The sequence below is a fragment of the Lithobates pipiens genome, unplaced genomic scaffold (assembly GCF_037356315.1).
Source record: "Lithobates pipiens isolate NorthernLeopardFrog02 unplaced genomic scaffold, aLitPip1_a1.2 Scaffold_19, whole genome shotgun sequence".
Lineage (NCBI taxonomy): Eukaryota > Metazoa > Chordata > Amphibia > Anura > Ranidae > Lithobates > Lithobates pipiens.
This window is the reverse complement of record NW_027507764.1, coordinates 125,149,816-125,175,868: the sequence shown is the minus strand read 5'-3', so window position 1 is coordinate 125,175,868 and position 26,053 is coordinate 125,149,816. Positions and strand designations below refer to the sequence as shown.

The 26,053-nt window shown below is 40.1% G+C and overlaps 1 protein-coding gene across 1 annotated transcript in view; it reads left to right on the top strand.

Annotated features, from left to right (window-relative positions):
* DNAH11 (dynein axonemal heavy chain 11) overlaps positions 1–26,053 on the top strand; it is a 404,290-nt gene that overhangs the window by 310,508 nt on the left and 67,729 nt on the right. The window contains exons 61-66 of the mRNA XM_077491239.1: positions 630–812; positions 1,149–1,250; positions 3,983–4,117; positions 10,318–10,491; positions 12,540–12,775; positions 17,016–17,138. Coding sequence (XP_077347365.1) covers positions 630–812; positions 1,149–1,250; positions 3,983–4,117; positions 10,318–10,491; positions 12,540–12,775; positions 17,016–17,138 — 953 coding nt within the window. The remainder of the gene's footprint in view (positions 1–629; positions 813–1,148; positions 1,251–3,982; positions 4,118–10,317; positions 10,492–12,539; positions 12,776–17,015; positions 17,139–26,053) is intronic.

Genomic DNA, 26,053 nt, shown 5'->3' with positions numbered 1-26,053 from the left:
AAGGGTCCAGAAGAGGACTACCCCTTTTGTTGATGACCTTGTGCATGTTCTGTATACATAGTACCTGTGTTGTCCTCCTCCAACTAATAGGTGTTTCTAAAACCTTACCCTTGACCATGTGCCTTTGACATATCTGTGTTATTACTGTGATACTCTATTGGTATTTTCACTGTTTAATCTTGTGAATTTATAATAAAAAAAGTTCTCATGGAAAGGAATGAAAAAAGGGTCAGACTTTTGTGACATGTGACTGTGGGTAAAGATGAATAAATGGAGCTCTTACAATGAAAATGTCAGATTGATAAGTAAAGGTAGGGGATACCAATTAGCCCTTTTTATCATTTGATTTTTAGGGATATAAGAATAACAGTTTGTCTTCCCCCTGCTGAGCTACATCAGTGCAACACACTGGTACATAAGGATAAGGAAAGCAATCCACTCCTTGAAACACTACACGTAGCAGTTGTCAGGGTGGTTCTCTTTCTCCACAGTGTGGAAGAGATCATTCCTTGTTAAGAAAAATGCAGTATGTGATAATTCTTCTTTAATATTAGCATTAGTGTATTGATCAAAAGTGTTTGTATTGGTTTGCTATTTGGATGTATTCATCATGTGATTAATTGTTGCAGGTTGACGATTTTCTGCAAGCTTTAATAAACTATGACAAGGAACATATCCACGAAAATTGCCTTAAAGCGGCGAAAGAGCAATACCTGAATAATCCAATTTTTAATCCTGACTTAGTTCGCACAAAGTCCTTTGCTGCAGCTGGTCTCTGCGCCTGGGTCATTAATATAGTTAAATACTATGAGGTACTAATTTCATACTATTTCCATTTGGATTGTTTGATAGCCGTTCTTTATTTTTTCCTTTTCTTTTTCCTATTTATTTCCCTTTTCATTCAGAAAATCTCCAAATCTCTTTAGCAATCTATAGACTGCCCCCAAAATGGCCATATTTCTATTGAATAACAATGCTATAACAATAACAATGATATATTCTTATTTATTTGTCAGTTAGAGCTGGTTTAAATCCCATGTTGATTCACTGCTTGCATGCTTGGGGGAAACACAGAGATAACTGTATAGTACTCGAATAGCTTGCCTTGAACACAATGTCACACTGCACTACATGCCTTCTCTTTTTAGGTTTATTGTGATGTAGAACCCAAGCGTCGAGCTCTGTCTCAAGCCAATGATGATCTTAAAGGAGCTACTGAGAAACTTGATACAATAAGGAAAAAGCTTCATGTAAGTTTATATGAAGTATATATATATATAAATATGGGCATGTGTGAAAACATGCTGTACATTAAGAATGCTTTCAGAAATAGAAGTGTTCATATTTTATTTTTTATTAACAAAATGTAAAGAAGATAAACAGAAGAGAAATCCAAATCAAATCAATATTTGGTGTGGCCACTTTTTGGCTTCAAAACAGCATCAAGGTACATTTGCACACAGTTTTTGAAGGAACTCAGCAGGTAGGTTGTTCCAAACATCTTGGAGAACTAACCACAGATCTCCTGTTAATGCAGGGTACCTAAAATCGTTGTGCCTCTTCATATAATCCCAGACAGACTTGGATGATGTTGAGATCAAGGCTCTGTGGGGGCCAAACCATCACTTCCAGTGCTCCTTGGTCTTCATTATGCTGAAGAAAGTACTTAATGCCATTGGCTGCATGTGTGAGGTTATTGTCCTGTTACAGAATACTTGGGGCCAATCACACCTCTCCCTGATAATATGGCATGATTGGTATGTATCTACCTGTATTTCCCAGCATTGAGGACACCATTAATACATTCCAATTCTCCAACTCCATTTGCAGAAATGCAGCACCAAACTTGCAAGGAACCTCCACCATGCTTCACTGTTGCCTGCAGACACTCATTATTGTATCACTCTCCAACCCTTCAGGAACAAACTGCCTTCTGTTACAACCAAATATTATAAATTTTGACTCCTCAGTCCAGAGCACTTGCTGCCATTTTCTGCAACCCACTCCCTATGCTTTTGTTCATGGTTGAATCGCTTAGACTTATTTCCACGTCAGAGGTATGGCTTTTTGGCCACAGTTCTTCTTTAAAGACCACTTCTGGCCAGACGTCTTTGGACAGTAGGGTGTGCGTGGGTATGACTGATTTCCACCAGTTCTTTGTTGATGGCAATGCTGGACATCTTCTAACGGGGAAGTAAGCATGATGTGTCTTTCATTTGCTGCATTAAGTTTCCTTGGCCACTAAAGATATGTTGGTATTGCGCTGCCCCTATATTAAATAACCCTCCGAGGGTGATAAGTATAATGCCTAGTTACATAAATCAATAGTGTAATATAAAAATATATATATATAAATGTCTACTGAATAATATCAAAAAGTGCAAAGTGCTATATTAAATAAAATAAACACACCACAGAGGTGATAGAATCCAAATAAATGAAAATCAAGTGAACAAAGGTAAGTAACTAAAAACAGTCTCTTAAAAAATTACTACCGTATATACTCGAGTATAAGCCGAGATTTTCAGCCTCTTTTTTGAGGCTGAAAGTGCCCCCCTCGGCTTATACTCGAGTCATCGCTGTCTGCCCGCTCGATCAGCGTGTCGAGCAGACAGACAGCGGCCATTCTATTCAAAAGCCGCGCCTCCGGCTCCGCCTTCGCCTGTGATAGGCGGAACACTGAATTTCCCAGCAGCCTGTGTTCCGCCTATCACGGACATCGTATCATCCTCGTACTACGGACGAGGATGATACGACGTCTGTGATAGGCGGAACACAGGCTGCTGGGAAATTCAGTGTTCCGCCTATCACAGGCGAAGGCGGCGGCGCAGCTTTTGAACTTTACAATGGCCGCCGACGAAGAGGGCACGGGACGGAGGCAAGGGAAGGCACGGCACGGGACGGGACGGGACGGCGGCGGCAAGGCACGGCACGACACGGGACGGATGCAAGGAGGCAAGTCACGGCACGGGACGGAGGCAAGGAGGCAAGGCACGGGACGGAGGCTCGGGACAAAGGTAGGCTGGACACACACACACACACACACACACACACACACACACACACACACACACACACACACACACACACACGGATGGAGACACACACAGGGATGGATGGATGGATGGAGACACACACACACACAGGGATGGATGGATGGATGGATGGAGACACACACACACAGGGATGGATGGATGGATGGATGGAGACACACACACACAGGGATGGATGGATGGATGGACACACACACACACAGGGATGGATGGACGGACACACAGGGATGGACGGACACACAGGGATGGACGGACACACAGGGATGGACGGACACACAGGGATGGACGGACACACACACAGGGATGGACAGGCATGTCTCACCCTCGGCTTATACACGAGTCAATAAGTTTGCCAGTTTTTTTGGGGGTAAATTGGGGGCCTCGGCTTATATTCGGGTCGGCCTATACTCGAGTATATACGGTATTTTGATAAAGTGCAGAGAAAATGCAAAAAAAAAAAAAAAAAAAGTAAACGCACTACAGAGTCAATTGAAAACCTCCACGGAAACACCACTGCTTCAATTGAGTGCAAAGCCAAAAAACAGTGAATTGATCATAAAGTGCCAAGTGCGTCTTATAAATGTGCAAATAAGTAAACACTCTCCAGAGGTGATATAAGTGAACCACCCTAATAATAAACAAATGATATACAAGAAAGTAAGAAAGAGTATACCTAGACCAAAAAGAGGGTACCCTCTCCTGATCACATGGGAATAAACTTTAGAATTAAACAAAAATATATATCTATATATATATATATATATATATATATATAGTAGTAAACGAGCATTAAAAAAAAAGCATTTTATCCTTTCATTTCTAAATAGCATATTGTTCTCTGGGGGCATATAACCACATAGACTGTAAATATAGCTGAAGAAAAATGCTGACAATTGATGGTAATAATAAATTGTCTTCTTTAACATTAGGATCTTGACAACAACTTGCAAAGACTGACAAAGTCATTTGAAAAAGCAACTGGCGAGAAGATCCGATGTCAGGAAGAAGTAAATCGTACTAACTCCACCATAGAGCTGGCCAACAGGCTTGTGAAGGGGCTGGAGGTTAGTATCTCTTTATTTCTATTGTGCAGTCAACGGTTTGATCGTACCAACTTTTTTGTGTTCATTTGATGTTTTGCTGATCAAGCACTATGAATGGAGAACTGGTGGATAAATTAAAGATTCACATCCTCCATTCGTTGGTGGAAGCTATAGTACAGCTTCAATGAATAGTGGAGGGGGGTAGAAATGGCAAGCATAGTTGGTACTCTTGGCAAGTACCTATGACAGGTCTAGTCAATCCTATTATTTCCCACAGCATGGGAAGATTAAGGCTGCAGGGGTATGGTATTTCTTGTGCTGAAAAAAAACAAACTTAGGCTTATATTTCAGTTAAGAATAGACAGTGGTGAGCTGAGAGACTTACAACATGTTATTGTATGTCTCTCAGTGCAGAGTTCTTGACTTCATATTTCCTCTGATCTATATATAAAAGCATGCCAGCGCTCAAGCAGCAATGTATCCAGTGGTGTCACCGTAACTCTTCAATCGATGCAGCCCTCCTCAGATTGGGAAATCTTTAGCAAACTGTGAAATACATAGGAAGGCACAAATGCGCCTATGCCTTTGCCATGAGGCAAAAGCGGCTATGCAAACACGGCACGGTCGAAAAGCTAGCACATTTCGGGGATCATGCCCCCTTCTTCAGAGCTCGGAAGAAGGAGGGCATGATCCCTGAAACACGTTGGCTTTGCCATGTTTGGATAGACGCCTTTGCCTCGTGGCTGGATTTGGTATATGGAGCACTTGTCCCTTACAATATTTTTAAGTAGTTAATAAATTGAATACATTTTAATGGTGATAATGCACTAGGCATTTGTACTTCCATGTGTGTTTTTACAGTTCCTCTGATCTGACCAAAAAACATACTGCTTCTCCTGGTGTATTTTCTGCAATGTAAGATAAATAAAGTACCCAATAAGAAAACTGCAATCTATTTAATGGAGATAATATATGTGTTGCAGTTTATAGTTTCTCTTTAAAAAACACACTAAGGGCCAATTTACACCTACATGTGTGTTACCACGTGCCCTGCAACATATGCTCATAGCTGCGAATGGGCACAAAAACAAATTATAAAGTGGACATTGTTATGTCAAATGTTCACTTGCTTTTTTCTCAGTTTTTTTTCTATTAATCAGTGTGAGACCTTCTTACTTTAGGGTGGACAAGGAAATGTGTAGACACTATGAGCATGCTATGACTCCTCCTAACGAATGATTTTTGTGACCTAAAGCTAAATCCTGCTATCCATAAAAGCTGCCATTTTGGCCTCTGTTTGATCGGCAGTTGCCATGGTGCTGCACATGTGATCAGTTATGACATCGGCCATTTGATGGCTTTCTAGTTTGATTAAGAGAACAAGCAACTGTGATAGTTAGGATTCACAACATACTTTTAATGTCACTGTTTTAGTAAACTGTTAAATTAGCGTGTTTTGTTCTATTTCAATCGCTTCCATATCGGGCCAATTCTAGCATTCTTCTCCTACATGTAAAAATGTAGAAAATTACTCGGAACTCCCAAACATTATATATTTTTTTGGGCAAATGGTGGTCATTGCATTTTTTTTAATGTCGCAACAGTATTTACGCAGAAATTTATTCAAACACAATTTTTTGGGAAAAAAACACTTTCATGAATTAAAAAAAAAAACAGTAAAGTTAGCCCAATTTTTTGTATATAGTGAAAGATGATGTTACGCTGAGTAAATAGATACCTAACATGTCATGCTTTAAAACTGCGCACGCTCATGGAATGGTACCAAACTTCGGTACTTAAAAATCTCCATAGGCTAAGCTTTAAAAATTTTTTACAGGTTACGAGTTTAGGCTGGGTTCACACCATTGCTAATTCGATGCGTGTTCTCGCATCCAATTCGCAATAGCAGGAGATTTTGACTGGCTGTCTATGGAGCCAGTTCACATATCTCCGAAAGTGGGTCCAGTACGATTGGCACAGAAATGCTGTGCGTCTTTTGGTCTGTTTCAGGTCCAAATTCAGACCAAAATTTGGGCTGAAATCGTACCTGAAATGGTGAACCAGGAGGCACCGGACCCATGCTGTGGACAGCATGTGGCTCATATGTGAACCCAGCCTTAGGCTAGGTTCACATTGCTGCGATGCGGGAACGCCGCGAATCCGCGGCGTTTTCCCGCATCGCACACCTCCCGCCGGCAGTTCACACTGCCCTATGCGGACGGCTGGGGGTGTCAATGTTATGTTAATGACACCCCCAGATCCGTCGGCATATCGCAGTGCGATCTGACGACTCGCACAGGAATCGGATCGCATGGTGTGAACCCCCATGCGATCCGATTCCGTTGCGGACCCAAAAAAGGGTCCCGTGCGAGTTTGCTGCGGGACCGCTGCGAGTTCAGCCATACTATCTGTATGGCTGAACTCGCAGCGCTACGGAGATCGGATGTGATTTGCTGTGCGAATCACATCCGGTTCTCCCCCCGCAGCAGTGTGAACCCAGCCTTAGAGTTACAGAGGAGGTCTTGCTCTAGAATTATTAATCTCGCTCTAACATTCGCAGGGATACCTCACATGTGGGGTTAGAACGTTGTTTACATATCTGGACGTGACCTACGTATAGGTCTGCTTCTGCATGCGAGCACAAAGGGAGCGGGGCGCTTTCATTTAAATTTTTTATTTATTTATTTTAAACGTTACCTTTTATATATATATTTTTTGATCAATTGTAATAGGAATAGGGCATGACAGGTCCTTTTTATTGAGAGGAGAGGTGTGGTTCTGGAAGCCTGAGATAAAGAAAAAAAAATGATTTCAGCCTTTCCAGCCGAATACACGACAATGTTTTTCAATTGGCGGGGCCGGACGTGACATCATACTGTTGCGCCCAGCTTCCGAGAGTCATAGAGCTGACCGGGGACCATCTGATCTTCGGTCAGCTCTATGGTAAACGCCCGCCATGGGGGGATTCCTTCTCTAGCTTGCCGATCGCTGGTAGAAGCGCTACGTCCCCACAGATGTCCCCTCCCGCTGCCTGTAAAAACAATCAAGCGGCTGAACTGCCGCTATGATTTTTTTTTACTGTGCAGGGAATCGCCGTCAAAAAAGAAAAGCTATCTGAATGATGCCTGTAGCTGCAGGCATCATTCAGATATCCCCATTGAAAGCCCAGCACGTCATATGACTTTCAGCGGTATAGAAGTGGTTAAACATGACAACTTCGTGGTCCAGGTTGTACTACCCTGTTTCCCCTAAAATAAGACCTAGCATGAGTGTCAGTGATGGCTGCAATATAAGCCCTACCCCCCAAATAAACCCCACCCTCTTTCCCCAAAAATAAGCCCTACCCTGAGAATAAGACATAGAAGGACTTTAACTAGGGCTTATTTGGGGGGTAGGGCTTATATTGCAGCCATCATTGACAATAATGCTAGGTCTTATTTTAGGGGAAACAGGGTAGGAAGGTCTTATCCAAAACAAATTTTTCTAGTTTTATAGTTCTCCTTATTTCCATTTCATTTTGGAAATTCTCCTTTAAGTGACATTAAATGAGAAAAGTTTTGCACGGTATAGGCACAATATATAAATGGATTAATTGAGACTTGTAATCTAAAAGGCAAATGAATATGTTTTGATTAGGGCACATGAAAACCAATAACTGAAGTGTTATTTCCTCCTTATTACATTGACCTGGAAGCTGACGCATCAGTCGAATAATTCAGGCAGTTTATATTTAATCATTAACTAACTCCTAAGCTAAGCAGCTGTTAAAAATTAGAAACGGGTCATCCCAGCCAGGATGACATTACAAGCAATCTATAATACATTAGAATGAAATTATAGTGATTTTTAACTGTCTGGAAATGTATTACACTGCATGTTCCTGCACTTAAACTCTTGTTAGCCAATGTCACTTATGATTTATGATACATGGATGGTATGTTGAAATTATTGAAGATTCAAATAGATGACCACTCTATGTTTACAAAATCTTGCAGTTTTTTTTCCAAAGTTCTTTTGCAGATTAAAGAACGGATTTTTATTGTTGTTTATGACTTACTCGCAAGCAGAATTCTCAAAATGGATATATCAAGGGGTTTTTTTTTGCCTTCTAAATGAAGAGAGTTTTCTGCACAGTAGGTGATAAGTTAAAGTGGCAGACTTACTTATTGGCTATTAATAGCATCATGATTACTTCTGAAGAACATCAAATGCAATAAGTGCTGGAGCTGCTGCTGCCATCTTTCACTGTGACTCCGGCACTCCTCATGATTTAATTGCTAAAAAATGGTGCCTAATCTTTATGAAGTAACCATATTTATTCAGTAATGCTTTAATGAAATACACTAGCGTTGAAAGGCTGCTTTGTAAGTATATGTACACCGTAAGTACAAGCTTATATTGGAGTAAAGCGTAATAATACACAGAAGGCCTTAACTTTCTATTTTTTTTAAATTGTGTTATTTTAAGCTTTATATATGTTGTGTTTACTTTTTTTTTTATAAATGTATGGACTGTGGAAGAGTAGTCTTGAACAAAATTATACTTTTGTGTACTAATATACCAGTTATTGATTTGCATTTTTTTATTATTATTTTGTAATATGTTCTTGAAAAATAATGAATTCAGAATAAAAAGAAACAGGTACAGATAGTACCTAACAAATGGACCTAGACAAATGTACCTAAATATTTTTTGATATTGGCCTTCTGCACAGAGCAGAAGGGAGGCACAGCATAATCATGTGCTGACCTGGAACATGTTGACAGGAATTGAGGGCTGGATTCATCAGTGTATTGCTGGTCCGTCATTGTGCAAACACAAGCAGGTTCTAGACCAGGATGTATTGGTCAGCTGCTCTCAGGGTGTGCAAGACCTGGTTGTCATCTCTGGAAAGGGTGCACTGGTTATACAGAATTACGAAATAACTTAAGGTTACAGCAAGGTTGTGTATGTTATTTAACTGTATATTTGCCTGTCTTCCTGATGTTAAGCTTTAACTAAACACAAATCTCATATTTTAAACCTTGGCTTTTAAATTGTGTTAATAAAATAGGCACCTATGATAGCTTATATTTTCACCCTAGCATTTACTGAGTGCAGCCAACTGCCCCACTGTGTAAATACTTATGGATGCCAATATCCTTATTTATTATTTATTTTTTATCCTTATTATTATTATTATAATTTCCATATCGTTCATCTAAGCTTGTGAGAATATGGAGGATTATGCTATTGCCTGCATTTAGATTTTTTTTTTTTTTTAATTGTTCCACTGATCACTGCCCAGGGACAGTGGTCAATTGGCAAGGGGAACCTCCCCAATTGGGATTTCCAAAAACAGTAAAACCCCCAAAAGAGGTTGTAATAATATCTTACTTTTGTTATTGTTGTCTGTGTCTCAGAAACCATGAATCAGACTGAGACAGAAGTACAGTTAAATCACACTTATTTAATAATAATAATTAAAAAAAAGGTAAACAGAGTAAACATAGTCAAAACATAGCCAAAGTTCAGGAACCGGAACAGATATTTAGACAAGCCAAAACGTCAGGGAGCCAGAGATGAGGGTAGTAGAACAACAAGCAGGATCTGGAGCCAGAAGGAATGTTAGCCAAGCAAGTCTTTAACAGGAACACAGAACATTTCTATAGATGTCTATAGATGTGACCAAGGCGAAGGAAGAGATAATCTGGGCTGGATGGCTTAAGTAGGCAGGACTGACTAGCAGGATATCATCAACAGGTGAGTCACTGTGGAGAGAAAGGAACTGGCAATTAACTGACAGCTGATCGGCCAGCTTTGAGAAGGAAGGGCTGAGCCCAGCCTTGACACTGTGTCTCTTCAGAAGAAAAATTACCTGGCTTATTGATCACCATTACTTGTACAGGAAGTGAGGTGAATACAGACAACAATAAAGAACCTGACAGAGGGTCTGGCCCTTCCCTGCTCAATAGGAGAAAAAGGGGAAACAATTACTCTGGAAATAAAGCATGCTTTTGGCTGAAATCGGTCACAGGAGTGTAGAAGTATATGGCCATAATTCTACTTTAAAGTTTCCATAACTACAGTCCAACTGTACAGCACCTTCTCATCTGGAAACCTTTTTTAACAAATGTGACTTGTTAATTTTTTTTTTCAATTTTTTTTCTGTTTGAAGCTGAAGCTGATATTGATCTACTACAATTGTGTTCGGTCTTTCTCATGAGTCTTGTTTCTTCCAGTCTGAAAACGTTCGCTGGAGTGAATCTATTAAAAACTTTGAAGCTCAGGAGAAGACACTATGTGGAGATGTATTATTGACAGCAGCTTTTGTGTCTTATGTGGGGTCCTTTGCAAAGCGCTATCGTCAAGAGATGCTGGAGCAAATGTGGCTTCCATTCCTCAAATCACAAAAGGTGACAACCTTACCGTTTTCATTCTGAAAGTCACTGATAGAAATACACAATGTGCTGACAGAGCTTTGTTTTACTGTATATCAAAATTATCAGTGCACACGGTCTACTATTATAGCATCATCGCTTATTAGTCTGAGGCTTACAAGTAGTCACTGATAGTTTGGTAAGTACGTAGCACATATTTAGTACATTTTTAAATGGCAATTTCATATGTAAATCCAATCATTAAAGTCTGGTATAAGCTTTAAAATGTTAATGTTGTTTCAGTCTTTTTCTAACTCTGAGTCACCAAGTCTGGGTAAATGATTAGATAACTAGCTTATGTTAGGTTTCTGGTTACAGGTGTATTGTTAGAGTAAAATGAGCAGGAGGGGGGAACCTCCTCTTCAACTGTATATAAGACTGTATTCTTGTTCTAATAAACAGTCCATGTTCAGCAACGAAACGAGTATTGTCTTGTTTTGTTGGTTGTTAGCAGCGGTTGAAATATCTGATATCTATACTGGGAGGAAGCGGTATATGACGAAAGCACTCAGTGTGGGATGTTTCGTTACACCATTATTTTCACTATCAGTAAAATTGTCCTGAGTAATGCTGGAGTGCATATTGACAAGAGGATTCCTGCAAAGAAGCTGCATGACATCAGCAAAACCAAGATGCATCAAAGGGTTAATATAGGTTAAAACAAGTATTTTATTTAAATAAAATAAAATGGTAGTTGTTTGACATGTATTGCTTTATCAAACTAAACATCATTCAGTGTAAGTTAACATCTGCCTAATTGTCATTCAGTTAGGGTTTACATCTGCTTAACCACTTGAGACCCGCGCTATAGCCGAATGACGGCTACAGCGCGGATCTCCTTTTCCGGGACTACGTCTATTGACGTAGTCCCATGCACGAGCTGATCACCGGCGGCCGTGATCGGGACATCAGTCCCGATCACGGCCAGCCCTGCCAGTGCCCACCTGCCCCCTGCCAGTGCCCACCTGCCCCCTCATCAATAAAGATGATTAAAAAAGAAGTGCCCCCCGTCAGTGCCACCCAGCAGTGCCCACAGTGCCACCCAGCAGTGCCTACAGTGCCACCCAGCAGTGCCCACAATCTGCCTCAACAAAGGTGCTGCACCCCAGTGCCACATATCCGTGCCCATCAGTGTCATCTACCAGTGCCCATCAGTGCTGCCCATCAGTGCCCAGCAGTGCCACCTATCAGAGCCACCTATCAGTGCCCATCAGTCCCATCTATCAGTGGTACCTATCAGTGCCCCTTAGTGCCACCCATCTGTGCCACCCATCCGTGCCATCTTATCTGTGCCCATCTTTGCCCATCAGTGCCGCCTTATCTGTGCCCATCGGTGCCGCCTTATCTGTGCCTATTAGTGCCGCCTTAACTATGCCTATCAGTGCCCACCAGTGCAGCCTATCAGTGCCCACCAGTGCAGCCTATCAGTGCCCACCAATGCAGCCTATCAGTGCCCACCAATGCAGCCTATCAGTGCCCACCAGTGCAGCCTATCAGTGCCGCCTCATCAGCGCACTTCAATGAAGGAGAAAAATGACCTGTTTGCAAAATTTTATAACAAACTATTAAACATGATTTTTTTTTTTTTGCATCTTTTTTTGTTTAGCAAAAAGTAAAACTCCCAGCTGTAATTAAATACCACCAAAAGAAAGCTATATTTGTGGGAAAAAAATGATAAAAATTTCATTTGGGTACAGTGTTGTATGGCCGCGCAATTGTCATTCAAAGTGCATCAGCGCTGAAAGCTGAAAATTGGTCTGGGACTGAGGGGGGTTTAAGTGCCCAGTAAGCAAGTGGTTAAAGCTAACCTAAGTTGGGAGCCCTCCAAAACAATAAAGCCTAGATAGCTGAGGACCTATATATATATATATATATATATATATATATATATATATATATATATATATATATACATGCCGTTACCAATAGATTTTTTTAAGTATTTGAAAACATTACATTTGTAATGCTTTAGATACACTTTTGCAATGGAGATTTAATTTACCAAGCTGCATTTTCCCATTCAGGTTGCAATTCCAATATCGGAAGGACTGGACCCGATTGCCATGCTGACTGATGATGCTACAGTAGCCGCCTGGAATAATGAAGGTCTGCCTGGAGACAGAATGTCAACAGAAAATGCCACTATTTTAATAAACTGCGAGCGGTGGCCTCTTATGATAGATCCCCAGCAGCAAGGCATCAAATGGATTAAGAATAAATATGGAGCTGCCTTAAAAGTTATAAATTTAGGACAGAAAGGGTAGGTGCTTATTAAAAGATATCACCAACATTTTTATTACTTTTGGAGAAATGTAACGTGGTCTACTTTGTAGCATCACAGCTTATTATTCCGAGGCTTACTAGTAGTCACTGATGGTTTGGCAAGTACGGAGCACATATTTAGTACATTTTTAAATGGCAATTTCATATGTAAACCCAATCATTAAAGTCTAGTATAAGCTTTAAAATGTTTAAAAGCTTTAAAACTGATTAGCAAAAATTACATCAAATGTCATTAGTGTGGCCATGTATTGCTTTCATTACTCTGTATGCATTCATGTCAGTAGAAAGGACAGAGCTAGTTTTTAAGTATCTTCTCTTGCTAGGTATAACTTGGGTACATTTTGTCCCCAAATACTATCTAACCAAAATTCCATTAAAAGGGGTTCTCTTTGTTATGTTTCTTTTTCTCTTTTGATTTAATGTTTAATTACTAGGCTGCTGTATGTTAACTAAAAAAATAAGACAGTGATGTGTGCTATGGGCACCGTGCACATTTACTTTTTTTTTTTTTAATTAGCCCAACTATGTTCTATGCACAGTGCTTTGAAAAAGTATTCATACCCCTTGAAATTTTCCACATTTTCATGTTACAACCAAAATCTTAAATTTTATGTGATAGACCAACAAAAAGTGGTGCATTATTTTGAAGTGGAAGAAAAATGATAAATGGTTTTCAAATTTTTTTTACAAATAAATATCCCCCCAGAGTCAATACTTTGTAGAACTATCTTTCACTGCAATTACAGCTGCAAGTCTTTTTGGGTATGTCTCTACCAGCTTTGCACATCTAGAGAGTGACTTTTTTGCCCATTCTTCTTTGAAAAATAGCTCAAGCTCTGTCAGATTGGATGGAGAGTGTCCGTCAACAATAATTTTCAATTCTTGGCACAGATTCTTAATTGGATTTAAGTCTGGACTTTGACTGGGCCATTCTAACACGTGAATATGCTTTAATCTATGTATCTGTGCATGTTTAGGGCTGTTGTCCTGCTGGAAGGTGAACCCCCACCCCAGTCTCAAGTCTTTTGCAGGCTCTAAAAGGTTTTCTTCTAAGAATGCCCTGTATTTGGCTCCATCCACCTTCCCATCAACTCTGACCAGCTTCCCTGTCCCTGCTGAAGAAAAACATCCATACAACATGATGCTGCCACCAGCATGTTTCACAGTGGGGATGGTGTGTTCGGGGTGATGTGCAGTGTTAGTTTTCTGCCACACATAGCATTTTGCTTTTAGACCAATAAGGTAAATTTTTGTCTCATCTGACCAGAGCACCTTCTTCCACATGTTTGCTGTGTTCCCCACATGGCTTCTCGCAAACTGCAAACAGGACTTCTTATGGCTTTCTTTCAACAATGGCTTTTTTCTTGCCACTCTTCCATAAAGGCCAGATTTTTGGAGTGCAAGACTCATAGTTGTCCTGTGGACAGATTCTCCCACCTAAGCTGTGGATATCATTTTCCTTCCACTTCACAATTAATTATGTGACACTTTTTGTTGGTCTATCACATAAAATCCCAATAAAATACATTTACGTCTTTGGTTGTAACATGACAAAATGTGGAAAATGTCAAGAAGTATGAATACTTTTTCACGGCAATGTATGTATAATATTACCTTGTACGTTGCAAGGGAATTTCTCCCAAAGCTTGGTGAATGTAGTGAAATAAAAGAAATAGGATCTTGCTTGCACATGTTTAGATGCTGGAAGTCAGCAGAGCGTCCCCTCATTATTTAAATTGGTTGTAAAGCCAGAAGGTTTTTTATCTTAATGCATTCTATTATGTAGGGGAAGGGGACTTACTGTATGTGCAGTGACATATGGCTGCTTGTATTCAAGCCTGTGGCTGGCTTGTATTAACCTTTGCTATAGAGAAAGAGCACTTTGTCTAATCAGACTAGATACTGTTTTTAAGCAGCTGGTGGACTAGACATCCCTTCTTGTTTTTTTACTATGGCTTGTGTTTAGCTGGCAACTGGGAAATGTTACCTGCCAGGACCTTGCCATTTGTAGTATTCTGGAACTACGGTGAAAACTACCAAACAGAAAATTGCCACGATCTTCACTTTATTATCCTGCCTTGATTTCTTATTCTTGTTCCTTCAACTGCAAGGATTCAAGGTTTTTATTTAAACCTGTTTGCAGTTCCAAAACCCAAAGAAGGCCTTCATCACGTTCTAGATTTAAAGGCTCTCAATGCCGTTGCATGTCTTCAAATGTTTTGAATTGAATCTATGTTATCAATTATTTCCTCCTTTCACTGTGAGACTTCTTAGCATTGTGTGAGATAAAAAATGTATATTTAAACATACCTATCTTTCCAGACCACCAGTAATTTCTTAGCTATGTCATGGGGACAACCAATAAGTTTGTCTTAAATTGTGTCTCTTTTTATTTGGCCTTGCTTTGGCCCCAAAAGTAGTCGCAAAGTTTGTTGCATGGCTTCTAGTCTTTCTACCCCAGATTTGACAACTTCAGTTCTGATGCTGGTCTTCCCTACAGAGTTGCATAAGTGTTGGGATTCATAGTATCCACCTTTTGAAGCTCAATCCCACTCAGAACTTTACAAGCAAACATCCTTTCAGCATGGGATAAGTCAGTTTTTTCTCTGGACAAGATGATCCAGTTATATCCTTGAACCAAGATTTTTCTAAGCCCACGTACACACGGTCGGAGATTTTGCCAACCAAATCCGTCGGATTTTGCCCGTCGGATTTAGTCCTACGGATTGTGTCCGAAAATGTTGCATACACACGGTCGGGCCAAGTTGGCGAAAAATTCGATCTTTCAGAACGTGATGACGTAATTTCGTTACGATGGGACTACATTCAGGCTAGTAGCCAATAGCTTTGATGTAGGAATTTGATCTGAGCATGTGTGGCACATGGTCCGATCAAAATGCTCTACACATGATCGGATTAGGTCCGTCTGGCCCAGTTGGTCTGGAAATATTTCCAATATGTTGGAAATTTGGATCGGACGGAGATTCGGACGGAATCAGTCCGATGCATACCAGACAAAGTCGGATTATCTGACGACGCGGTCCGATAAGACTCATTCCGACAGATTCTCCGACCGTGTGTACAAGGGCTTATGGTGGTGTTTTTTTTCTTTGGCATTGTCAGGGGGCAAAATTTTTCTTTCCTTACAATTAAAAGTATTGACCAGTCATACAGTCCAGGTTCAGTCAGACAATGCCACAACTGTGGCTGTGTGGCATCAATCATCAGGAAAGGACAGGGAGTGTTGCTGCAGCAACTGAGGTAGAATCTATCTTGTCCTGGATTGAAATACATTTTTTGGTGATTTCCACATTCCCAGGGTGGAGAATTGGCTGGCAGATTTCCTCAGCAGACAATGTCTGGGCCCGGGGGGAAATGAACACTTCATCAAGAGGGGTTTCAAGATTTATTGTATATGTTCATCTGCTTCGAATGATCAAAACTTAGGGCATTCCAGTCATTCTCATAGCTCTGGATACCCCTTGCAGAGTGTGGTACAACAACCTCTTTATCTATTAGCCAACAATCCATGGACTCAACCAGGTTGACTAAATCTGTTATCCCAGAGACTGATTTTCCACCCCACTTCTCAATTGTTGGCTTTGACAGCTTTACTGTTGCAACACAGGTTCTGAGAGACAGGGGCATCACGGATTCTGTTATTCCAACTATGCTAAAGCATCGCTGCAGGACCGATGCTCAAATCAGATTGCAGATAGACTGCCCATACAGATGTACACTCAAGGATGTCATTGACTTTAACAGGCTGCTAGCATGTTGCTGCACCAAACACCTGTGCCTCTTGTACAGGTAAAGATGGCCCTTTGCATGGATTTATAGAACAGTACGTTTGTGTGAATGATGCCTTAAGTGTAAGGGGTGCAGAAAAGAGCCTTATCACTTTTTGTGCACCAGGGAAGGAACATGCTCAATAGGCTGTTTCCGTGAATACAATGATACTTACACTTGTGCTATTAATGTAACTTGGCATGTGTCAACAGTTTCACTCTGGATATTTTTAAGCTTCTTTTAAAATGGTTCTCACTCAGGAATAAAAACTTTATCGAGATTCTGACCATACCCAAGTATCCCAAAAACAAAACAATTTGTCTAGAGTTCAACTAAGTTTCTACAATTTACTATCTTTAGTTTAGGTAAATTGTGATGTCATTCTGTGCCTCATCGCTCAATTTAAATTCTCCCTCTTGTTCTCTTAGATACCTGAATACAATTGAAAATGCCCTGGCATCTGGTGATACCATATTAATAGAAAATCTGGATGAAACCGTTGATCCTGTACTTGACCCTCTTTTGGGAAGAAATACGATTAAACGAGGCCGGTAAGTTGTTGTAAAGTAAATATTCTGTACATCTTTTTTGTTTCCTGGTCAGTCTACTTATATGCACCATGCACTTTTGTCATTATGTTGCATTTTTTTTTAATATATAGTGCAGGGATATGCAAATCGCGGACTTCCAGCTGTTGCAGAAAGTCCCATGAGGCATAGCAAGACTCTGACAGCCACAAGCATGACACCCAGAGGCAGAGGCATAATGGGACTTGTAGTTTTGCAACAGCTGGAGGTCTGCTAATTGCATAACCCTGATATAGAGTATGTTTCTACTGTGGAAAAATTCAAGCACAAACTGGGCTGTATACTTTAACTAAAAAGGCCTAACTAACTTGATCTGATTTCATATTCTGAAAACCAAACATTTTTGTACCCTAGGATGTAAAATGCTTGACTGTGTAAAACTGTTATGAATTCAATATACTTTGTTTAAAAAATATGTTGCACATCGCATATGATTTGCAAGTATACTTAACTGTAAGTGTGGAATAAACAGAATCGCAGTGGCAGAAGGAAAATGCATTACACTTGCGCCATCTGGTGGCCACAAAGGAAAATGAAATGCATGCATCCCTAATTTATTTCTAATTGAAGCATGGGGGCATAGCTATTCGTGGGATTTTTGGTAGCTCAAATAAATCACTTTGCAAGATGACTGAAATCAGCCAGGCTGTTTTCAACAGGAGATTAAACAACAGCATCATCTTTGGTTAAGTTCTCGTTTAGGTAAACCCCTAACCCACTTAATGCATCCTATCTGTTAAAATAATTATCTTCCTCCCTGTTCCAGAATTCTTAGGCATGCATCTCTACATGGCATCATACAGTCATTGCAATAAAACATGCAGGCTGGTTTATATACCTACTGCATGCGTGCCCCATGGATCGCTTAATTTCTATGGGTAAACCATGCTCAGGGTGGCCTCCAGCTGTCTAGAGAAGTATAGCTAACCAATAGCAATAAATGGGGCCACGATGCACATGTGCAGTAGGAAGAGTTTGGAAGTAATGTTTTCCAGCTGGAGATCACGCTGCCCTATCGTAATACATATCTAATCCCTACCATATTGAACCGCTCTTCCCTTACATACATACAGACAGATTGAACCCCTGCACATAAATTACATTCAAAATATTATATTAACTTAAAACTACTTAAAATATAGGACCATAATCATTTAATATAAGGTCCCAATAGGATAATGTTTTGCTCCAAAAGACATGATTTAATCATGAATAGGCCTGAATGTCCCACATTAGATGGACACCTAGTGATCATTGAAATAATCCCCCGGACCCAGCCAAAATGTTTGGAAAAACCTACACAAATCGCTAATTAACCCTTAAATGCACAGTAAGAAAAATGTTTCTTTAAACCTTAGTGATGTAATAAATAAAAAATGTAATTATATAAAAATAAATTAGAGAATTGAATTGAATTACAAATTGAGATATGCTACATCCCTATTATGTTTGAGATGAAAATGGTTGGAAACGCTATGCATCCTAAAGCCTTTTCTAATGTTATTACAATGCTCACCCAAACATTATTACAATGCTCACCAAACATTTCTATTCCTAACTGTCCTACAAGGTTTACATGTACCAGATGTATAAAAGTTTTTATGGTCCAGAAAGGTAACCAGATTCCTTGGAGGGTCCGGTACATTGTGAACTATTCTATCTCTCAAGTCTGGTGCCCTGCAGTACACAAATCTAGGTTTAACAGGCAAAAGGGACACCAAACTGTTATCCCTCAACAGGATCAGCCAATATTGATAAATTAGTTTTTCAAAACCCTTGTAGTTATAATTAAAATTGGTGAGGAAAGCATACTGCAATCCTCCCCTTCCCTACACCTATTTCCAGATTGGTCCTATCTAAACTCTGTACATCTTGTTTTAGCGCCTGTAGGGACGAGTGGTCATATTCTTTCTCCCTAAACCTATCTATAATTAGATCAGCTCCTTTCTACAATTTTGATGGAGTTTCATCATTTGCCCCTTTGGTATTCCCTTCAGTGACTTAGGGTGGTGACAACTATGTATCGGAATGCAACCATTCTGATCTGTTGTTTTAAAAAAAAAAATTTGTATACAGCTTGTCATCTTTTTTATATAATGTTAGACCCAAGAAATGTACCTGCTGATGATCCTAAACACCAAACAAATTATATTGTAGGCATTGATATTAATTTCCTTCAAAAAAGGTTTCAAACTCTCATCCGAGCCCTTCCATATTAACAATACATCATCTATATACCTTTGGTATATTTCTAATTTCTTCCTTGGCTTTCCAAAAATCTCCTCCTACTCCCATTTACTTAGGAAAATATTTGCCTCCACTTAAATTAAAAATGCCCTCCCCTAAATGTTTTCCAATTGTTTTCTCATTCACATTTACGACATGCTTTGTTCGGGTCCTACATATATAGATGATAGAAGCCAGAAACAGCTATGCAACTACCTGTACACTCCTTCTCCCCCCTTCTCACCTTATTAACCAGTTTGCTTACCCCACTCTGGAAAAAAAAAAGCAAATTTTTGTGTGCAGTGTGTTTTCCAGCACCTGTAACCTACCGCACATTTACTTAAAAATGTTAAATCTGCTTTGTGCAAGTTGTCTTTTTTCCCTAACCACTGTGATTTAAAAATGACAACAAGCAAGGATGGCAAATGCACTTAAAATGTATTATTTTTTTTAATTTTATGGACATTATGAATAATGCATTTCCCAATGTACATACTACACAACTCCTAGTAATATCCAATATACAATATTGCAATTTTGGATGTTTTAATGACTTGCCAGGATATAAATTCCTCCCTTGAAATAATGGCTAAATAGATGGTTGTGATGTATTTGATGCAGTCCAACAGTTGAAGTTCATTAATAATTGGAATGTTGTGGAGTATGAAGTAATGAATACTAATTACTCCTTTCATGTCTGACAGCACCCTGCGGACCAATCCATCAGCTCAGACTTTAATTTGGTTCCAGTAATGGTTCTATCAATAGTACATTAATTCTGTGTTGAAAAGATATACAGTTGAACCTGACCCACACTGTAGACTCCGGTGTCATAAAATGGCCACATACTGGCAACAACTAGGCAATTACAAATAATTAAATCTAGTGCGCTTTAGACACCACTAATTTCAAATAAAATATGTCTTATGATATCAATTGACAGTGGAAAGCGTAGCAGGAAATATTTATTGAATTGTATCCGAGCCAAAGCAAATTTTCTAGCTTGCATTTTAGGTGGCTGACCTGTAAAGGTGTTTGTAGTGATAGTATTGCCCTGAGGCTTACGGATTTGTTTTTTGGAGCATTCATATTTTGGTGACTTTAAAAAAATGATACCAGTTTTTTTGTTTTTTTTTGTAAGCTCAGTTCAGGTGTTTTAACTGCAGTAGCTGCTTTCAAGGGTGCTTTGTTCTGGAAATATTAGAAGAGATTTAAAAAAAGCCTGTCATGGAAGAAATGTGGAGACTGCTGTTGATGATCACTTTTTGACAATGCTAGTTGCCTGGCTGTGTCTGGTTTCAAAGCCCTCTAAATCTCTGACCCATAATAGGTGTGCAGCTAGTGAAGTCAAAATATCTAACCTGTATGTATGCTTCTAGGTCAGTGATTTAGAATCCATTGAAGCTACTGGCTCTGCATGCAATGCGTTGGATTTGCAAGCAGTTTGCATTTTCAGAAGGAGAGGTCTGCAATGACAGCCTAGCTATATTTTTCAGCACAGGTTTCCTTTAATGGAAATAAAAGCTATTTTAAAGGAGAAATGTCATGTAATTATGTACTATATGTGGGGGTGACGAATAGGGATATCTTCTGGTGTATTAACTAGCAGGTTTTATGACATGGCTGGAAACAATTTTTAAAATACAGATATAAAATGTATTGCGGTCTGCGTTGCTCTGAGATGTTTTTTTTTTTTTCTGTTTTGTTTACTCTTCATTATTTTCCCAACTTCCTGTCCTGGTAACATATTAATACTGGGACATGAGTTGAGGGAAAAACCTCCCTTTTGAGGTCAGAAGGAACAATACAAAAGGTTTTGGCTGAAGATACAATTTAAATAGGAACTTAACCACCTTCTTTATTTATTTTTTTTAATGTTTTTATCACATCACTTAGTTTGCTGGGTTTACTCAATAACATAATATAATAACATGTCTAGCGAATCCAGTGGTGTTCTTATGTGATCCACTGTGCTGCTGCTGAAAGCTGGGTCTTGCATCACCATCTTCCCCTCTTACAATATCAAGAGCCAGCTTTCTTCTTTTGGATGCCTGTAGCTGGTTTCCAGATGATGTAAACCAAGTTGTTCCTCCTCCAGCCTGCAATGTGGAAACCAATGCTTCCTGGGATATCTGTCATGGATAGACTCCAGGAGCAGGAGTAGGACTGAGCCTAGGTGAGAATAGAAGCAGGAGACGGGGTGGACCGAGAATCAAAAAAAAGGGTAAACAAATGTCAACTTTTTTAATTTAAGGAGTGGGGGGATAACCACACCCCCATGCTTTAGATTTGGTTTGCCAAAGTCAACGAAATATGTAAGATGGAGTAGCTGATGACTACTCTATATAATATAGAAAAAAAAATTCACAATATCTGGTTGCCCTGGACAGCATTCACATTTCACGTTGCTACCAAACTTTGATGTTTTCAGATACTTAAACCTCCCTATCCTGACCTCGCTCTGTTAGAACACCAGTGTCACAGGCAGCTCTTCTATACAACTTTCAGTTATCAACTATATGATTCTTCTGGCTCCCAGCACATTATCCCTGCTCCTTTTACTCCCCCCTGGACTCTATCTCCCCGGGGGGGTCCTTTCCTCACTTTCTTTTTTTCTTTTTTTTTTGGCATTTTTCCCCATCTTTTTGTTATTTACCTTTCACCCCTTTTTAAAAGTGTTGACATGTATGAAATAAATGATTGAAATAAATATTACCCGGGTGGTGGCTATGGATTCCCTCTATTTATTCCATAAACATATTAACTTGTCTATTCCTATAGTTAGCCAGTCTATTAATACTCTGATAATGTTACTGTTTATAGTACAATAATATAAGCTTAGCTATGAAAATAAACACACTGCTTAGTAAAATGTCTTATTTATTTCCCAAGAAAATAGGAAATGCTAATATAAAAACACTAAAGAAAAATATTACAAAGCAAATAACAAAGATCATCAAAGATACTTATCGTAAGGCAGTCCTCTAGATATTGTCTTGTCAGTTGGACTCAAAATGTCAAAAGAGAAAGCTTTCCCTCTGTCAGCACTTTTTAAACTCCATCCATACACCGTCCAGACCCAACCCCATTGCCAGCCCATCTAGGTTTCTGACGAATCAAAGTAGTTATGAGGCAGTCCTTCTCAATATACAGTGGTGTGAAAAAGTGTTTGCCCCCTTCCTCATTTCCTGTTCCTTTGCATGTTTGTCACACTTAAGCGTTTCGGAACATCAAACCAATTTAAACAATAGTCAAGGACAACACAAGTAAACACAAAATGCAATTTGTAAATGAAGGTGTTTATTATTAAAGGTGAAAAAAAATCCAAACCATCATGGCCCTGTGTGAAAAAGTGATTGCCCCTAAACCTAATAACTGGTTGGGCCACCCTTAGCAGCAACAACTGCAACCAAGCGTTTGCGATAACGTGCAATGAGGCTTTTACAGCGTCCTGGAGGAATTTTGGCCCACTCATCTTTGCAGAATTGTCCTAATTCAGTTACATTAGAGGGTTTTCGAGCATGAACGGCCTTTTTAAGGTCATACCACAACATCTCAATAGGATTCAGGTCAGGACTTTGGCTAGGCCACTCCAAAGTCTTCATTTTGTTTTTCTTCAGCCATTCGGTGGTGGACTTGCTGGTGTGTTTAGGATCATTGTCCTGCTGCAGAACCCAAGTTCGTTTCAGCTTGAGTACACGAACAGATGGTCGGACATTCTCCTTCAGGATCTCATGGTAGACAGCAGAATTCATAGTTCCTTTTATCACGGCAAGTCTTCCAGGTCCTGAAGCAGCAAAACAGCCCCAGACCATCATACTACCACCACCATATTTTACTGTTGGTATAATGTTCTTTTTATGAAATGCAGTGTTCCTTCTACGCCAGATATACTTGGACACACACCTTCCAAAGAGTTCCACTTTTGTCTCATCGGTCCACAGAATGTTGTCCCAAAAGTCTTGGGGATCATCAAGATGTGTTGTGGAGAAATTGAGACGAGCTTTGATGTTCTTTTTGCTCAGCAGTGGTTTTCTCCTTGGAACTCTGCCATGCAGGCCATTTTTGCCCAGTCTTTTCCTGATGGTGGAGGCATGAACGCTGACCTTAACTGAGGCAAGTGAGGCCTGCAGTTCCTTGGACGTTGTTGTGGGGTCTTTTGTGACCTCTTGGATGAGTCGTCGCTGCGCTCTTGGGGTAATTTTGGGCGGCCGGCCACTCCTGGGAAGGTTCACCACTGTTCCATGTCTTCGCCATTTGTGGATAATGGCTCTCACTGTGGTTCGCTGGATTCCCAAAGCTTTGGAAATGGCTTTATAACCCTTTCCAGACTGATAGATCTCAATTACTTTCTTTCTCAATTGTTCCTGAATTTCTTTGGGTCTCGGCATGATGTGTAGATTTTAAGGATCTTCTGGTGGACCTTACTGTGTCAAGCAGCTCCTATTTAAGTGATGCCTTGATTGTGAACAGGTGTGGCAATAATCAGGCCTGGGTGTGGCTAGAGAAATTGAACTCAGGTGTGGACAACCACAGTTATAGTATGTTTTAACAAGGGGGGCAATCACTTTTTCACACAGGGCCATGATGGTTTGGATGTTTTTTCACCTTTAATAATAAACACCTTCATTTACAAATTGCATTTTGTGTTTACTTGTGTTGTCCTTGACTATTGTTTAAATTGGTTTGATGTTCCGAAACACTTAAGTGTGACAAACATGCAAAGGAACAGGAAATGAGGAAGGGGGCAAACACTTTTTCACACCACTGTATTATATTTCTGTCCATCCTGTGGATTGGCCTCTAGGGGCAGCATTCATCCATGTATCATCGCCATGTGAGCCGGGTCATCTTCAGTGACTGTTGGTCCTCTCATCTTCTGTAGCCCACCTTCATAAATCATCCTGGCAGCAATGGCCATCTTTGAAGCTTGATTGCAGAGTTTTAATCAAGGATTTCAATCGTATCACACCAGTTGGTCAGGAGCCAAGATTTTGTTCCCATCCTTGCTAGGGGGCATGACTTCTGCTTTCAGATGAAGGTTCTGATATGATACAAAGCTTTGATGTGCAACTTGTTACATTCCAGTCAGCCCCCAAGAGTGCGGAGGCTCGGTGTATCCTGATTTCATATTCAAATACATCTTGTATTATGAAATAAAACATGTTGCCTTCAAACAACATATATGCTGTTTTTTTGGCTATTGCTCACTGCTCATGTATATACAGCCTTGGCCAAAAGTTTTGAGAATGACACAAATATAAATTTTCACAAAGTCTGCTGCTTCAGTGTTTTTAGATCTTTTTGTCAGATGTTACTATGGTATACTGAAGTATAATTACAAGTGTCAAAGGCTCTTATTGACAATTATATTACGTTTATGTAAAGAGTCAATATTTGGAGTGTTGACACTTCTTTTTCAAGACCTCTGCAATTTTCCCTGGCATTCTGTCAATCAACATCTGGGCCACATCCTGACTGATGGCAGCTCATTCTTGCATAATCAATGCTTGGAGTTTGTCAAAATTTGTGGGGTTTTTTTTTTGTTCACCCACCTCTTGAGGTTGACCACAAGTTCTCAATGAGATTAAAGTCTGGGGAGTTTCCTGGCCTTTGATGTTTTGTTCCCTAAACCACTTCATTATCACTTTTTCTCCATCATGCTGGAAAAGGCATTGTTCTTGGATGGTTGGGAGAAGTTGCTCTCGGGGGATATTTTTGTACCATTCTTTATTCATGGCTGGGTTCTTAGGCAAAATTGTGAGTGAGACCACTCTCTTCACTGTGAAGCAACCCCACACATGAATGGTCTCAGGATGCTTTACTGTTGGCATGATACAGGACTGATGGTAGCGCTCATCCTTTCTGCTCCGCACAAGATTTTTTGCAGATGCCCCAAATAATTGGAAAGGGGATTCATTCGAGAAAATGTCTTTACCCCAGTCCTTAGCAATCTGATCCCTGTACCTTTTGCAGAATACTAGTCTGCCCCTGATGTTTTTTCTGTAGAGAAGTGGCTTCTTTGCTGCTCTTCTTGACACCAGGCTGTCCTCCAAAAGTCTTCACCTCAATGTGCGTGCAGATGCACTCACACCTGCCTGCTGCTATTCCTCAGCACTGGTTGTGCCCTAATTGGCCAGGTGATGAGGAGTGCCTGGTTTCCTCCAGACATGACGCTTGCCATTCAGGCCAAAGATTTCAATCTTTGTTTCATCCGACCAGAGAAATTTGTTTCTTATGGTCTGAGAGTCCTTCAGGTGCCTTTTGGCAAACTCCAGGCGGCCTGTCATGTGGCTTTTACTGAGGAGTGGCTTCCGTCTGGCCACTCTACCACACAGGCCTTATTGGTGGAGTGCTGCAGAGATGGTTGTTCTTCTGGAAGGTTCTCCTCTCTCCATAGAGAAATGCTGGAGCTCTGTCAGAGTGACCATCAGGTTCTTGATCACCTCCCTAAATAAGGCCCTTCTCCCCCAATCGCTCAGTTTGGCTGGTGGTTCCAAACTTTTTCTAATTACAGATGATGGAGACCACTGTGCTCATTGGGACCTTCAATGCTGCAGACATATTCCTGTGCCCTTCTCCAGATCTGTGCCTCAATACAATCATGTCTCGAAGGTCTACAGACAATTCTTTGGACTTTATAGCTTGTTTTG